The 16,066-nt window shown below is 42.9% G+C and overlaps 2 protein-coding genes and 1 pseudogene across 2 annotated transcripts; all 3 read left to right on the top strand.

The window, feature by feature from the left end:
* The first annotated feature begins 5,879 nt into the window (after positions 1 to 5,879).
* On the top strand, positions 5,880 to 6,845 carry LOC123430860 (norbelladine synthase-like). Its single transcript, XM_045114696.1, has 2 exons — positions 5,880 to 6,168; positions 6,256 to 6,845. The coding sequence occupies exons 1-2, from the start codon at positions 5,979 to 5,981 to the stop codon at positions 6,555 to 6,557; spliced, it is 492 nt and encodes a 163-aa protein (XP_044970631.1). The 5' UTR covers positions 5,880 to 5,978; the 3' UTR covers positions 6,558 to 6,845.
* A 230-nt stretch (positions 6,846 to 7,075) lies between these two features.
* Positions 7,076 to 11,032, top strand: LOC123428775 (annotated as a pseudogene).
* A 3,388-nt stretch (positions 11,033 to 14,420) lies between these two features.
* Positions 14,421 to 15,283, top strand: LOC123430861 (norbelladine synthase-like). The gene is made up of 2 exons (XM_045114697.1): positions 14,421 to 14,687; positions 14,788 to 15,283. Exons 1-2 carry the CDS (start codon positions 14,504 to 14,506, stop codon positions 15,099 to 15,101), a joined length of 498 nt encoding a protein of 165 aa, XP_044970632.1. The 5' UTR covers positions 14,421 to 14,503; the 3' UTR covers positions 15,102 to 15,283.
* Positions 15,284 to 16,066: the final 783 nt, after the last annotated feature.

Here is a 16,066-nt window from a genome sequence, read left to right on the forward strand (position 1 = left end):
CCGATTCTACGATTTTGCTGATAGAATTTAAGTTTCTACAATCCTGGTAGTTATAATTCTATGACTCATTATCTTACCAACGGAGCTCCGATCTGATTTAGAATCGCGATTCTGACAACTTTGGTCGTGTCTCTCGAAAAAAAAGCATTTTTTTCGTGAGAGGCACTGATTCACTTCTCGTGGAGGCACATAATTCCTTCCGCGAGAGGAACAATTGTGCCTCTTCAGAAACGAAGAAAGAATTGTTCTCCCGGTTCGGATTTTTTGTTTTTTATGAAAAAAATCGTCGAAACCTACTAACATGGTATTTAGTTTTGAAGATCTTCACACGATGAATCCAATGGCAAAAACAGTTTAAGATTGGGACGCAGAGTTTAAGAAATAAAAGATTCAAAATAAACAGATTTATGAAAAAAAAATCTTCCAAATTGCTACAAATGACGCACATGTAATACGCTGTTTGTCGTAACCTGAGGAGGTAGGAATGACCTTTACAAAAAATACTCCCTGCATAATGATTTTGATGCCAGGGTCCACGGTACACACGTGCTCGTTTCGTTTCTTGGCCGCTACGATCGTCATGATTTATTGCTCACAGGCACGGTGTTATGCAAGGGACAAGCGGCCTTGAGGCAGGCACGTTGGCTGAGGGCTCTAAGGGCAACCCACACCCCGAGCTCAGATGAGCCCAGTGAACAGTAACATAATTGATGATACAAAAAAGTTTATAATTTTTTTAAAAAAATATCGGGGAAAATGCTCATCTGCGTGAACTCCGTGTATTTTTTGTGAAGTTTGAACATTTGAGGAGCTCGCAGCAAAAAAGACAAAATCAGAGATAAACAGTGTGATCTTCAAAAGTTTCTCGGACATCTGAAATTTATCTTTTTTGCCACGAGTTATTCGAATGTCCAAACTTCACAAAACATATTTACTGAGTTCATACATAGGAGCATCTTGCATCACAATATTTTTTTCTTGAAATTTCGAACTTTTTTGTACCTTAAATTACATTACTGTTTATGCACAGGCTCATCTGAGCCCCAGAGTCAAATCGTTGCTCAGCTTCTATGGGTGAGTGTGGCGGAGCAGGAGCGCTCATGGCCTTGAGCCTTGCCACCGCCGCCGATGAAGCCATCTTGAGGAAACTTCTAATGATTGTATCCTCTACCCTGGATCATGTGTTCGTTATGGGATGAATGATTTGGACTTCTTCACTGTACCGCGACACCAATTAATTTGGACCCAAACCAAACATAGCTACACTGAAACTGGTCATGATTCTTGACGGTAACACTATCTATTAAATGTCGGAAATTGTTCTATATGTGATTCTATAAAGTACCAAAAACATGGCAGATTCCTGAAATTGTCAGTACTTGCCCATGGAAAAATTAATAGAAAATATTCTAAAAAACATGGAAAATATTAGTAACATGGAAAATTTGATGTTTCATATATGTCTGAAAAAATGTTCAGTGTGCTGATTTGCTTGAGTGGAGTGTGATGTCAAATCCTTAGAGCCAATCAAGATGTTAATGCTTACCTACAAGTTTTGCCATGTGTACCTACAGACATGACAATTTTTCTGAAAATATTTGTTATCATTGGTACATGGTAATTTAAGTTAAACTGCTTCTCAAAATTATTTCATTTTTTATATAATGGCATAGAAATTTTAAAAATAACCTTTTCAAAATTCAGAAAATATTATTTTCCGAAAAACATGGAAAGTTTAGATATTTTCTGCCATTTTCTATTGAAACTTTGTCAAAGTTTTTGCCATGTGTTAAAATGTTAGTTATAGAAAATTACAGAAAATGTTCTAAAAAACACATGGCAAAGATGTAATTGTATTACGTTCATTAGATGGAAAATTTATTTGCTTTATGTACAAACTAGCCATGGTATTTCTTATATATATTTTTGCCATGGGCACTTTTAGGTTTTTATACTGCATTTTTAAAATACTTTTTGTCATGGAAAATTTATTGCTTTGACCAAAGAAAATTTATTGTATTGACTGTGGCATTGTTTACTTGTTGCTACCATGGCAAGTTTTACGAACAATTGCATGCTATGTTATAGTAACATCGTGACAAGTAGTCTACATCTATATAGTTACAATAAAAAAATAAGATCTTTTTGCCAAGCCACCTTAAGTTTTGTATTGCATTTCAATAATTAATACAACACTTATCAAAGATAAACTTTCCCAGGAATCTTAATTTGTATTCGATGTATGCTTATTGCATGGAAAATTTACTTGTTTTATTAGCTATAAACTAGTCATGGTAAACTTTCTGATGTTTTGCCATGGCAACTTTAAGTTTCATACTACATTTCAATAATTGTTCTCATGGAAATTTTATTTTATTGACCATGGCAAATTTGTTTGTATTGACCATGGCACTTTACTTATGGCTACCATGACAAATTTATTTAAACACCATGACAATTGTGCTGTAGATACCACAACATTTTTATTGAACTTACCATGGCAAGTATTTGTTTTTTTAAATATACCATGACAACTTATTTTACACCTAAAATACATCCCGTGATTTTTTTTCGATGATTACACGACAATTAAGAACTTTTAACATGACAAATATTTTATTTTCACTTAAAAGATGTTTATTGTATTTGTATGAAATTTCTAATTTGGTACCTTTCTTAGCATGGCAATGTTTTCTCTATACCATGGTAATTTATTTTTAATGGCATAACAATTTTATAATTTGGATTATGCCAAATTTCTTTGTGTGATTTTATGTTATGATGACAAACAAACTACATATCACGGCATTTTTATTTTGAAGACGATTAATAAAATGAGATGGAAAATTTTATGAAATTCTTATATACTTAAAATCATTTTAAAACATTTTAAGGGTTCTATTCAGTAAATGGTTATTGGCCTTGGAGCCCTGGAAAACGCCTATTCGTCAAAAACATTCGTTGGGGGTGCTTCTCCCACTGAACGAATTATTCACTCACCCCTGCGCCCCTAGCTGCCATACGCCAGATATTCAGGTCCTAGTAATTTTTTTGATAAAAAATAAAATTTGTTTAAATAATAAAATAAGTAAATATATTCTTGTATTACAAAATATATTCTTCGATTTGAAATAAAAAATATGTACTTTTAGAAAATATTAGTTTATTCTGAAAATTGTTCATGAAATTTAAATAAGTGTAGATATTCTAATATATAGAGTAAAATAAATGTATCTACACTCTAAAATACATCTATATACATCTGTATGTGGTTCATATTGAAGGAAAAATCTAACGGGAGGCGTGCGCAGCTCGTCCTTCTCATGCGGCGGCGTGCTGCGATTCCCACCAGCCTAATTCTTGGCTTGCTACTCGCGCGTCCACTTGCATAATATAGAAAATAACAGAGTTGTACTTTTTTTGTCAGCCCGCATGCACGACTAGTTATAACAGAATCACTTTCCTCTGCACCTATCATCATGCGCTCCTAGCCCAAATGCTACAGGGTGTCATATAGTCAACACCACTATATTTTACTGTTATAGTAGATGTGACAGTGTGTTACATGCAACAGTACAATCAACCATGTGCTGGGGCTGGGAGTGTTGCGTTAGTGTACTAAACGACTTTCAGTCCAGGGGAGTAAAAAGGTTTAAATCTACAACAAGTATTTTGGAATTGACAGACAAAATATTATTTTTATAAAATTTGGCAACAAGTGCTTATGATCCGACAACTATATGCCCTCGTAAAAAAATAACTGGCAACTAAAATCATTTTTATTATTAGAAATAAGTACATTTAATCTGGCAACTAAGTTATTTTAAGTTTGAAAACCGAGTACCTGTAATGTGGCAAGTTAACTTTCTTAGCAACTAAGTACTTTGTATATCTGGCAAATAAGTTCATACAAATCTGACAACTAAATATGTATAATCTGACAACTAAGTATTTTTTTAGCAATTAAGTACTTATATTCTGGTGATTAAGCATCGGTAATACGACAACTAAGTACCTATAAGGCCGGCAATCACCTTCTGTAATTGGACAACTAAGTAATTGTAATGTGGTGACTAAGTATGTTTAGTATGTCAATTAAGTACTTGTAACCAGGGAGCTAATTACATAATAACTGACCACTAATTACTTGTAATTTGGCAATTAAATATTTTTTAAATTGGACAATATGTCAAGTAGAGCTGGTCCATATGACGAATAGTGTTATTTCTTTTTTGCCTTTTGCGGTGCTTTGAATGCATGCATTCTAGTGCGAGTCTGCCATCACTTGTATGCATGCACTTTACGGTTTTTCTCTTCTGCATGCATGCATGAGTACTACTTTCAGCCATTATAATTTATAACGAAAAATCAGACATAGCAGTCACGAGTACTACTTTTATGCTGACGCTAGAGTATTTAGCGGGTCATTTTTCTATTAATAAACGCGTGTAACGGGTTAGTAGCAGCCGCCGCACTGGAGCGCACGGATGCGGCGCCCCTACATAGTAAGGCCCCATATTGAAATATCTAAAAAGACTTATATTTAGAAACTAAGGGAGTAGTTTTCAAAACTGTTTGTGTCTTTGAAAAGAATGTTCACGTAATTTTACATATTGTTCATGTACTAATTGTAGGTGAAATGAAACTTTGATCTCCCCAAAAGGAGATCCTCGTACACATGGTCCCAGTGTTGAAACGGATGATTTCCAGAATTGTTTTCGTAAGAACATGATGTATATGATTTCACGTAAAGAAATCAGGGATAAATCCCTCCAAACAAAAAACAGAAAAACATAGCAATATAGGGCGCAGCAAGGATCCTCTCCTAGTGGTCCGTGGCCGCTGGCGCTATCTTCCTCACCGGCCGCGGCGCACCATGTTACCTCTGCGGCCTTGGAGGGCATGGCACCTCTTGCCTCTGGGAGATGCTCAATTTTAAGACCATGGAGATCATGCTGCTACCATATACGCCTTCCGTTCCTAAATATAAGACTTTTTAGAGATTGCACTATGAACCACATACGGATGTATATAAACATATTTTAAAATATATATTCACTTATTTTGCTCCGTATGTAGTCTTCTAGTGGAATCTCTAAAAGGTCTTATATTTTAAAACGGAGGGAGTATATGTTATCACTTATCAGGAACGGAGTAGAGTAGGCAAGGGAATTTGCTTTCGGCGCCAGGCATTCGTGATGGACCAATTAAGGGCAGTGCCTCAAACACTATACCGCCTTACCCTTGGTTCAAATCTTTCAAGAATCAATGAGAAAGAACGCCCCAGATCGCCGCGGCGAATCAACCAAATGTTTTTCGCATTTTTATACTGCGAGTCCAGCCTACACAGCATATTATGGTACTGTGGCTGAGACTGGTTTTCACAGGCTAATTAATTAAATCACCTAAACGGCAGCCGGCCAGCACATGAGGATCACAGTGACGTACAAATGATTGGCTTCCATGATAACAAAGCAGCAGTAAACAAATTATCGACGCAATCAGACATGTTAGCAAGAACCAAGTGCTTATAGGGGAATCAATTCTCCAAAAATAATAAAAAGAAAAGGGCTTGCAGGAGAATCGCTTTGTCCACTGGTCCAGGCAGGCCGAAATGCATAATATAGTACACTTCAGGCCTGCAAAACACGCAAATACTTTATTGGCCTTCAAGCCTTGAAGTTCAGGCCTTTGAAGTTGAAGGGAAACCACCCAATACTTTACTCGTGGCAAAACAATGCCAGGATAACTCCAGCCAAAAGCGTCCGCCTCGTCGTCGCCGTAGCATCTCCACCTTCGAGATTCCGAGCGAAGACTTAGAGAGAAACCGTGCCGGGTTATTATCATACCCTTGACCTGCCTATATATACAGTCGATCAGTAGTTGTACGCACAGTCACACACACACACACTCAACTGCTTCAGCTTGTTCTTGTTGGTTGACAGACACTTCCCTTGTCACACACAGTCCACAAGTCCATGGGGATGAGGAGGAACAAGGTTCACGAGTACGAGGCCGATGCGCCCGCCGCCGAGCTATGGGGACTCTACGGCACGCTCCGTGCGGCGGAGCTGCTGCCCGAACTTCTCCCGCAGGTGCTCTCCAAGATAGAGCTCGTGAGCGGCGACGGCGATGTCGGCACCATCTTGCAGCTCACATTTGCTCCAGGTGAGAGAGACATCCTGAAACCACCTCTTAGTTGAATCCTGCCTGACGACATCAATGGGCAAAGTAACTGTTTGCTGCTTTTCCTAGGGATCCCTGGCCTGGAGACATACAAGGAGAAATTCATCAAGGTTGACAATGAGAACTACATCAAGGAAGCACAGACGATCGAGGGAGACATTCTGAAGCTCGGGTTCCTCTATTACATGGTCAGGTTCGAGATCATCGCCAAAGGACCCAGTTCTTCTTTGGTAAGATCGACAATTGTGTACGAGATAGATGAGGCAACCCACCCCCATCTTGAAGCTATGGTCAGCACCGGACCTCTGGCTGCAACTGCTGAGAAATTTGAAGCATACCTCAAGGAGCAGAAGACCGCTCAGAGCAATTAATTCTTGCAACAGCTCAGAGCAAACTTCATCAATGCTTCGAGAGAAATAATGTCTGATTATTCCACGTTGTGTGTTTTCCCTGAAAAAATAAATGACCAATGATCGAACATATTAGGATAGTATGTTTGATCATATATTTATATCACATAGTTGATATATAGTTATTTCGTGGTCCATGTACCTTACCTTTATCAGTTTCATGAAAATGAAATTGCGAGCCCTGATGCTCCTTTTCTCGAAAAAAATGTACCCTAACTTTTTCTCGTTAATGAAGGTTTGATTGAAAAAGTAGTTCCATAATTTTCATTATGTATCATTACATACTTGGAATTTTGGAAAAGATTCTCATGCATATGCATTTTGCGGTTATGGCCAGTTAAGCCAAATAAAGACAAGATACAACTCAGATTGATGGCAACATGGCACCTTCTGGTTGACCATATCATATAAACACCAGATTTCTTTTAACGTAAATTGTCTATTCAGAATTGTAATGTTCTGGTGGTGACACATCTCAGCCTGTCAGCCACATATTCCAACAACTGCGATGACTTACGTTCTACACGGAAATAATCTATGTGGCGAGAGGCTAGAACTCACTGTTCGATCTTTGGCAAGCCACACAGAACTCACAGAAGCAATGAAAGGGAGCCTCTGCCATGACTTTGAGACAGGCCTCCCCGCGGCCGAGGTATGGGAGATCTATGGAGGCCTCCGTATCGGCCAGTTAGTCCCTGAATTGCTTCCCGATATGCTCAAAAAGGTTGAGCTTGTCGATGGAGATGGCGGAGTCGGAACAGTTTTACATCTCACCTACTCCCCTGGTTAGAACCTCAACGCATACAATTCAGTTATGCCCTTTTTTGGCTTTCATAATATATGCTTCAGCTTCAGGTAATTTCATTTTGGTGATTGATGTTGCTAGGAATTCCTGGATTCGAATATCAAAAAGAGAAGTTCATCAAGATTGACAATGAAAACTATGTCAAAGAGGCACTGGTAGTAGAAGGAGGCGTTCTGGATCATGGATTTCAGAAATGTTTGGTACGATTTGAGATTATAGGGCAAACAGACGAGACATCTACAATAAGATCAACCATTGAATATGAAATTGATGACGACAAGACAGATAACGCATCCTTCGTCAGTACCAGTGGTGTAGCTCATATTGCTGAGGCCATCACAAAGTATATCAAGTCACAGAAAAGCGCTGAGCAAGCTCATGAAGAAACGTTGTAAGAACAAAGCATCTCCACAGTGTAAAATAAGTTCAGAGCAACTTTCTTTATAGCTTGTTATTCGCTGTATTGCTGTTTGTAGTTCTGGGACTTGTTATTCACTGTATATTTATTGGATGATTATATGATTTTGTTGCAGTTTACAGTCATGTGTAGTCAACTTTTGTCTATGATTTCGATGGTTCTCAACAGGATGCAGTTTTGGGGACGCAATAATGGTGCATCAAATGAGTGCGATGCAAAAAGGGTTGATTACCAAAGTTCAGAAGGCCAGATTACCCTTTTGCCAGAAGGCCAGATTACCAAAGTTCCCATCTGAATGGAATTACACAATCAACCTTCAGCAAGAAATCTTGGGCCTAATCTAGTTATGTACATCAATATTCACATCCAAAATTCCAAAATATGATCTCACATACGAGTTTGCATGAAGTATTCAATTTTCTTTTTTTCTAAACTGACTTGACTCTGTGTATTTATTCAAAAAACAACAGCGATATTTCAGTATAAAACACTTAATATATTGTTTTTTAAAGAAGGTAGAGTTCCCTACGTAATATTCAGAAAAGCCGCAGCGGGTGGGAAGTACAAAGAGGGGCACAGACTGGGGGTCTGGGAACAGCCAAAAGATGGAACGAAGAACTAAACGGACAAGAGCAGAATAGAAACCACAAAAGAACTGGCCGAAGGCTGGACTGAAAACTGGAAAATATGCCCTATACGACCGTAAATTTGTTGACCCCCGCGAGAAGCGTGGTCTTTTCTGAATCCTTCCTTCGACGGCAGGTCTACAACCTGAGGGCTGAGGTTGTCGCAGATCCTGGCTTTGATCAATGCAGTGGGAGTCTGTATTCTGCTGAAAACTCTGTCATTTCTACTCCGCCAAAGTTTAACACTGCAAGCTGCAAACATGACTGGCCAGAGACCAGAGATGATGCTGCGAATGAGTATACTGGCCAAGTAACTGCTTGCTGTTTGCTAGGGATTCCTGGGCAAGGAAGCAGACACGAACGACCGTGACATTCTGAAGCTCAGGTCAGGTTCCTCTATTTTGATCAGGTTCGAGGTCATTGGAAAAAGATCCAGTTCTTCCAGAAGGCGTATGACCGTTTTGATTGGTCCTTTTTGAGATTGGTGATGCAGCGACGCGGATTTGACGAAAGGTGGTGTTCCTGGATCATGCAACTCGTTAGATCTGATAACACGACAATCAACATCAACGGCGAAGTGGGACCCTTTTTCCAGGCTTCCAGGGGTAAAGCAAGGGGACCCTGTATCCCCTTGTTTTTTAACATCGCTGTCGACGCCCTAGCCGGCATCCTGGATAAGGCCAAGCTAGCCGGCCATATCCAGGGGTGGTTGGCCACCTCATGTCGGGCGGTGGTGTTTCCCACCTCTAGTATGCGGACGACACCATGATCATGGTCGCGGACTCCGACTCAAACATTGTTAATTTTATGTTCCTTCTGCTCTGCTTCGAGGAAATGTCTGGACTTAAGATTAACTTTGATAAGAGTGAGGTTGTGGTCCTTGGCTATTCCGAGGTTGAGCAGCACAGGATCGCGGACAACCTTAATTGCAAGTTGGCTTCCCTTCCCATTTCGTATTTGGGGATGCCCCCGGCTGAGTCCAGGATCTTGGTTAGCGGGTTTGATCCGCTTGTGGGACGAGTAGCGTCCCGTGCGGAGCCCTGGTGCGGCAGGTTCACGTCGAAGGGCAGCAAGACCGTCCTCATTAGCTCTAACCTTGCGAGCCTCCCCATGTACATGATGGAGATGTACATCTTGCCCGAAGGTGTGCATAGCACCTTTGACAAGGAGCTGGCTAGGTTCTTCTGGCAGGCAGGGGATGGTCGACCCAAATACCACATGATGAAGTGGGCCGATATCTGCCTGCCGAAGGACCGAGGGGGCTTGGGCATCCTTGCGTCTCGCCGCATGAACGTTGCCATCATGCTTCGTTGTGCGTGGCGGATCCTTCAGGGAGATGGGGGTTTGTAGCTACAACTGATTGAGGCCAAGTACTTGCGGGGTAGACCCCTCTTGGCCTGCTCGCACTCGACTGGGTCGCAATTTTGGAAATCTATCCAGGGCATCAAGGACGAGATTAGGTTGGGTCTGCGGTTTTCGGTGGGCAATGGGTCTAGGACCCAGTTTTGGTTGAACCCCTGGCTTGATGGGGAACCGCTGCGCTTGCGGTTTCCGAGGCTCTTTGCTATTTGCGACGACCCATCTCTGCGGCTGCTTTGGAGGCGGATGGCATTTTGCGTTCCGCCGCTCCCTCGGGCCGGCCGAGGTCCAGGATTGGGAGGCCTTGAAGGCAGTGGTTCCTCTCCCGGACTCGTCGGTCAATGACAGTGTCTCTTGGAGTCTCTCTCCTTCGGGAGAATTCTCCGTTAGCTCGACTTATCTGGCGCTCTGCCGGGTGCCGGTCCTTCCATGGTTATCCCCACTTTGGAAGGCACCACTGCCCCTGAAGATCAAGATTTTCGTTTGGCAGCTTCTCCGCGGCCGTCTGCCTTCGGGGACCGAGGTGCTGAAACGCCATGGTCCGGGTAACGGCTCCTGTCCCCTGTGCCATGTCCCGGAGACAGGAACTCGCATTCTTTTCTCCTGCGTAGCGGCACAGGCCCTTTGGTGCTCCGTGCTTTGTGCGTGAGGCGCTGGGACCGGAGCGGGAGGCTCATGACCTTGCAGAGTTTCTGCAGGTAAGGGCCACCCAGGTTGGACGTAAGCGCCGACTATTTTGGCTGGTCTTCGCAGCTATGATGTGGACTCTTTGGACTACTCACAACAAAACGGTGATTGAGCGCATGTTTCAGCGGCGCGCATCTCACTTGTTCTTCAAATTCCTTGCCTTCTTGCAGCACTGGCATCCGCTCGCTAGGACTTGAGACCGAGACCGGCTTCAGCGATATCTGGACGTGCTGCTGACGTCCGCCCGGCGGCTCTCCGTCCGTTCGCCTGCTTCTTAGCTTGCCCCTATGATGGCATTGTTTGTACCTTTTTCTTTTTCTTGGGCGTGACTGTGTTGCGGCCCCAACAATTTTATGTTTCTGCATTTTGTTGGGTTGTGATTGTCCGGATGCTGAAATATTTACTTTATATATAAAGCGGGGTGAAAGTCTGTTTCGAAAGTACGAGATAAGTGAGGTGAGGGCGCCCCAAACTTGAAGCTATGGTCAGTACTGCACCTTTGGCGGCTACTGCTGAAAATTTTGCACGATGCGTCAAGTAGCAGAAGATTGCTCAGAGCAATTCATTCTTGCAATAGCTCAGCGCAAAGTGTGTCTATACTGACAGATAAATGTCTGATTCCACGTTATTTTGCTTGCACAAATATTATGTGCGAAATTGAGAGCCAGATCAGACTAATGATGAAGCATAATAGGATAGTATGTTTGAGCATATGAACGCCACCCATAGTGATACACAGATATTGTGCGGTCCATGTACTTTAACTTGGTTTCGTAAATGAAGCTGGGGTAACCCTTTTTGATGATATAATTTACCTTAAATTTCATGATGTATCATCACATACTAGGAAAAGAGTCTCAGTCAAGGGCATTTTGTTTTTTTTTTTGGAAAAGGAGGTTAAGAACCCCGGCTTCTGCATCAATCGATGCATGCAGTCATCTTTATTATTTATTCAACAAAGATCTGACAAGAACATACATCAAGCCACCCGAAGCCCCCACTCACACCTACAAAACACGATAATGTGGAGTGCTCTCACTCCCCATATCTAAAACCGGTGTCGTCACCGATCCATCCACATAACGTATCGGAACTAACAGCCGGTGCAGCAGACGTAAAGCGTACACCACACACACACACGTTTTAGAAGCCGCCATCATCATCGAACCGCTGACCCATCTTCAGGAGAGAAATCCGCATCATACATGCCAATTCGGCCATCCGTCGACGTCACCACGGCGCCCAACGGTGCCACCTTCCTGCGCTCATCCATCGAGACGCGAAGACTCTGTAAGATATGTCGTGCGTAGCACCTGCCGAACAGGCATGACAAAGCGTAGCACCTGTCGGTCAGGCATGACCTGACATCACCACCGAAGCTCCGTGCAAGACGAAGACGCTCCACCTCCTGCCTCTATCTTCCAGCGCTTCTCCACAAACGATGCTCCCTAGAGAGGAACGACACCGCAATGCCGCCATCGTTCGATCTGGAAAAACAGATCCTAGGGTTTCCCCTGGAGCAGCACGAGTGGATCGACCTCCCTGCGCTCATCCATCCAGACGCGAAGACTCGTAAGATCTGTCGTGCGTAGCACCTGCCGAACAGGCATGACAAAGCGTAGCACCTGTCAGCCAAGCATGACCTGACATCACCACTGAAGCTCCGTGCAGGACGAAGACGCTCCACCTCCTGCCTCTGTCTTCCAGCGCTGCTCCACAAACGATGCTCCCTAGAGAGGAACGACACCGCAATGTCGTCATCGTCCGATCTGGAAAACCAGATCCTAGGGTTTCCCCTGGAGCAGCACAAGTGGATCGACAGTAGTTACAGGATGAAGCCTTCATCAAGGTAACGGTGCAGAACGCCGCCATCGTCCGCCGTCGGCTCGGTTTTCACCGACAACTATGTCTCCCCGACTCGCAGCCAGTATCGAATCATGCGACGAGCCCGGTCACGAGATCCCAAGATCCACCGTCACTGGTGCCGCCACAAAGACCCACCACCTGGCCCGTCATCCCTGGCGGAGGGGACACCGCCACCACCATGGTCGGATCCGGGTTAGCCGTCGCCGTCACCACCGCCAAGACCGGATCCGGGCTGAACGTCGTCGCTGCCACCGCCACCGGCCACGCCTAGCTCCACCTTCATCTTCTAGCCACGTCCAGCCGACCGGCACGCCACGCCCAGCCAATCTCCACCCACGCCGCCATGCGTCGCCGTCGGGAGCTGCTGGGCCGCCGTGCTTTGGATCCGCATGACGCCATCGCCGAAGCCGCCGTCCCGCGCCGCACGACATCGAACGAGGAGAAGGGAAATCCCCGCCGCCGACCGGATCGGCAGCGCCGGCCAGGCTTTGCCCGGCCGCGTCCTTAGGCGGCGGCGAGGAAGGAGGGAGGGAGAGGAGGCTGCTGGAGGTGGTGGCTGGGGAGCCCTCCCCGTCGCCCACGGGAGCGACGTGGGAGGGTTAGATGCGATCTCCCGTGTGAGAGGTGGCTTATGGAAAAAGCTGGGAAGGAGGCGGTTTAGGCCAAATACACCACTAGTATTGAGCTTTGGCTGCAACAACTCTGGGCATTTTGTTTTTAAGGCGAGTTAAACCGAACGAGGACAAGATGTAACTTAGGCTGATTGGAATGGGAAGTATCATACACCTGTATTAATGCATAATATCATGCGTTAGTATCATATAACAGTTCATTTATTGTCATGCATGACACATATTCCCTCCGTCACAGTTTATAAGGCATGCACGTATACCTAGGTCGTCAATTTAACTTATATAAAATATATTATTTAACATAAAAATTATATCATTAGAAAATATAACATCTAAAGTTTCTAATGATATATTTTTTGTAATATATGTTTTTCGTTAAGTTGGTCAAATTAACGACCTAGATACACGTGCCGGCCTTATAAACTAAAACGGAGGAAGTAGTAGCACAACATTTAATATGATATGGTATCATAATATGATACTCAATCCTCTCTTTCTTCATTTAATTTCATGACACCTCATCAAATATGTCTAGTTGGCATGCATGATACTACTTATGATACTCCCATTAGTCTGCTCATAGTGGAGAGTAACATATAGTAGTATCATGCATATGTTATTATTGTATGATACTACCTTCATAGTGTATAGTAACATAAACTAGTATCATAGGTGATCTCATTTATTGACATGCATGACACATAGTAGCATAGCATTTAACATGTTACGGTATTTACCTATGTTACTCTAATCATCTCTCTCTTCTTTAATTACTTGCCACATCACCATGTTTGCTAGTCCCAAGACTATGTTACTAGCTATGATACCCCCACTATGGCCAGCCTTAGGGCATCTCCAATGATCGTATGATTATCGTTGGTAAAATTGCCACATAGATGGTTTTGATGACATGTCACATAATAAAAGAAGAGAGAGAATGAAACCGTATGAACTTGAAGCAACGGTTCATGCACAAGCTCCGAGGCAAACATGGTTATTTCTTCAACATTTAATGAACCCACTTAGTTATTTTGCATACAATTAACATACACTCTATTGAAGAGCTTGTATGATGTGTTGTTGGTTGATGATGCGGACACTTATAGCAACGATTGAACATACAGACTGTTGGAGATGCTCTTACGACCAGCCTTAGATTGATGGTGACATGGCACCTTATGGCTGGTTACATCATATAAACAATTAAAGCAGCGCTGCTGCTGCCTTTCCTTGAAAAAGATGTTCATGCATAGGCATTTTGTTGTTATGACCAGTCAAGCCAAATAAAGATAAGATGTAACTCAAATTGATGGCAACCTGGCAGGCCTGGCACCTTATCGTTAACTATAGCATATAAACAGCGGATTGTCTATTCAGACTTGTCATGTTCTGGGGGTGTCCCCTCAATCTGTCAGCCACATATTCTAAGAATGTAATGACCTATAAGTCTGTGTACCGAGAAGCTAGAACTCACCGTGCAATCTTTGGCATTCCACCCAGAGCTCACGGAAGCAATGAAAGGTAGCCTTTGCCATGAGTTTGAGACAGGCCTCCCCGCAGCGGAGGTATGGGAGATGTATCGAGGTCTTCGTATTAGCCAGGTAGTCCCTCAATTGCTTCCCGGTATCTTCAGAAAGGTCGAGCTTGTTGAAGGAGATGGCGGTGTCGGGACAGTTTTGCATCTCACCTTTTCTCATGGTTAGAACCTGAACACATGCACTTCAGTTATGCCTTTTTTTGGCTTCGTACTATATGCATCAGCTTCAGTGATTTCGATTTTGGTGGTTCGTGTTGCTAGGGATTGCTCCATTAGAATATCAAAAGGAAAAGTTCATCAAGATTGACCATGAAAACTATGTCAAGGAGGTCATAGTAGTAGAAGGAGGCCTTCTGGATCATGGATTTCAGAAATATTTGATAAGAATTGAGATTATAGGGCAAACCAAAAAAACATCTACAATAAGGTCAAGCATCGAATATGAAGTTGATGATGAGAAGACAGACAACGCATCCTTTGCCAGTACCGGTGCACTAGCTAACCTCGCTGAGGCAATCACAGAGTATGTCAAGGCACAGAAAAGTGCTGAGCAAGCTCGTGAAGAAACAGCGTAAGGACAAAGCACCACACACACCCCCCCCCCCCCTAACCCCCAGTGTAAAATAAGTTCAGAGCAAGTTTTTTGTATCTTGTTATTCACTGTATTACTTCTTATATTTCTTGGATAATTATATGATGTTGTTGCCATTTACCATCATGCGTAGTCAAGTATGCATATGATTTCGATGGTTCTCAAGAGGATGCAATTTTGGGGACACAACAATGGTGCGTCAAATGAGTGCAAGACGAAAAGGGTTGATTTTATGTTTCGGGGGTTAAAAATGGCTAGATGATAAAACAAAAGGCCAGGCTACCCCCTAAATTCCCACGTGAATGGAACTTTGCAATCTACCTTCAGCAGAATATATTGAGCCTAGGGCAATCATTTACATCACATATTCATATCCAGAATATGATCTCATACACAAGCTTGCAGTAAGTATTACACTATTTGTTTGTTCTAAACTAGCTTAATCCAATGTTCATATAGTATAAAACACTAAACAAAATTTTGGGGGAAGAAACCCAAAAGCATTGCTTTTTGCGTCGAGGGCGACGGCTCCACCCGCCACTGCGGCGTAATCGACAACCTAACACGCACAATCACACATGTAACAAACTCAGCAAGGGGCCTTCTTTTGTGAGGACCAAGGTTCGAGTCCTGGTTAGCAGTCCCAGTCCTGGAGGTCTTACCACCGTGCTATTCTCGGTATAAAACACTTTAAAGTGTTCAATATTTAAAGTGTAAAACATTTCAAAGAATTAAATGCTTAAGACGCTAAGCTAAATGTAGACAAACAATAGTGATGCAAGAAATTCAAGACAGTAAAGTTCAGGAACTAGAAAGTGACAAGAGAAGATACAAAAACTTTGTTTTGGTGCTCAGTCATTCTATCTCTTGTATTAAAAAAAAAACCTCATGAGAGCTCCCCAATTGGTAAACAAAACATCCAGCACTAGAAAACAAATACTCACAGCC

The sequence above is a fragment of the Hordeum vulgare genome, chromosome 2H (genome assembly GCF_904849725.1).
Source record: "Hordeum vulgare subsp. vulgare chromosome 2H, MorexV3_pseudomolecules_assembly, whole genome shotgun sequence".
Taxonomy (NCBI): domain Eukaryota; kingdom Viridiplantae; phylum Streptophyta; class Magnoliopsida; order Poales; family Poaceae; genus Hordeum; species Hordeum vulgare.

Excerpts from the sequence above, each read along its gene's own strand:
- LOC123430860 (XM_045114696.1), top strand. The coding sequence starts at position 5,979 with ATGGGGATGAGGAGGAACAAGGTTCACGAGTACGAGGCCGATGCGCCC. Across the intron at positions 6,169-6,255 it reads GCAGCTCACATTTGCTCCAG|GGATCCCTGGCCTGGAGACA; the intron begins GTGAGAGAGACA and ends TGCTTTTCCTAG.
- LOC123430861 (XM_045114697.1), top strand. The coding sequence starts at position 14,504 with ATGAAAGGTAGCCTTTGCCATGAGTTTGAGACAGGCCTCCCCGCAGCG. Across the intron at positions 14,688-14,787 it reads GCATCTCACCTTTTCTCATG|GGATTGCTCCATTAGAATAT; the intron begins GTTAGAACCTGA and ends TCGTGTTGCTAG.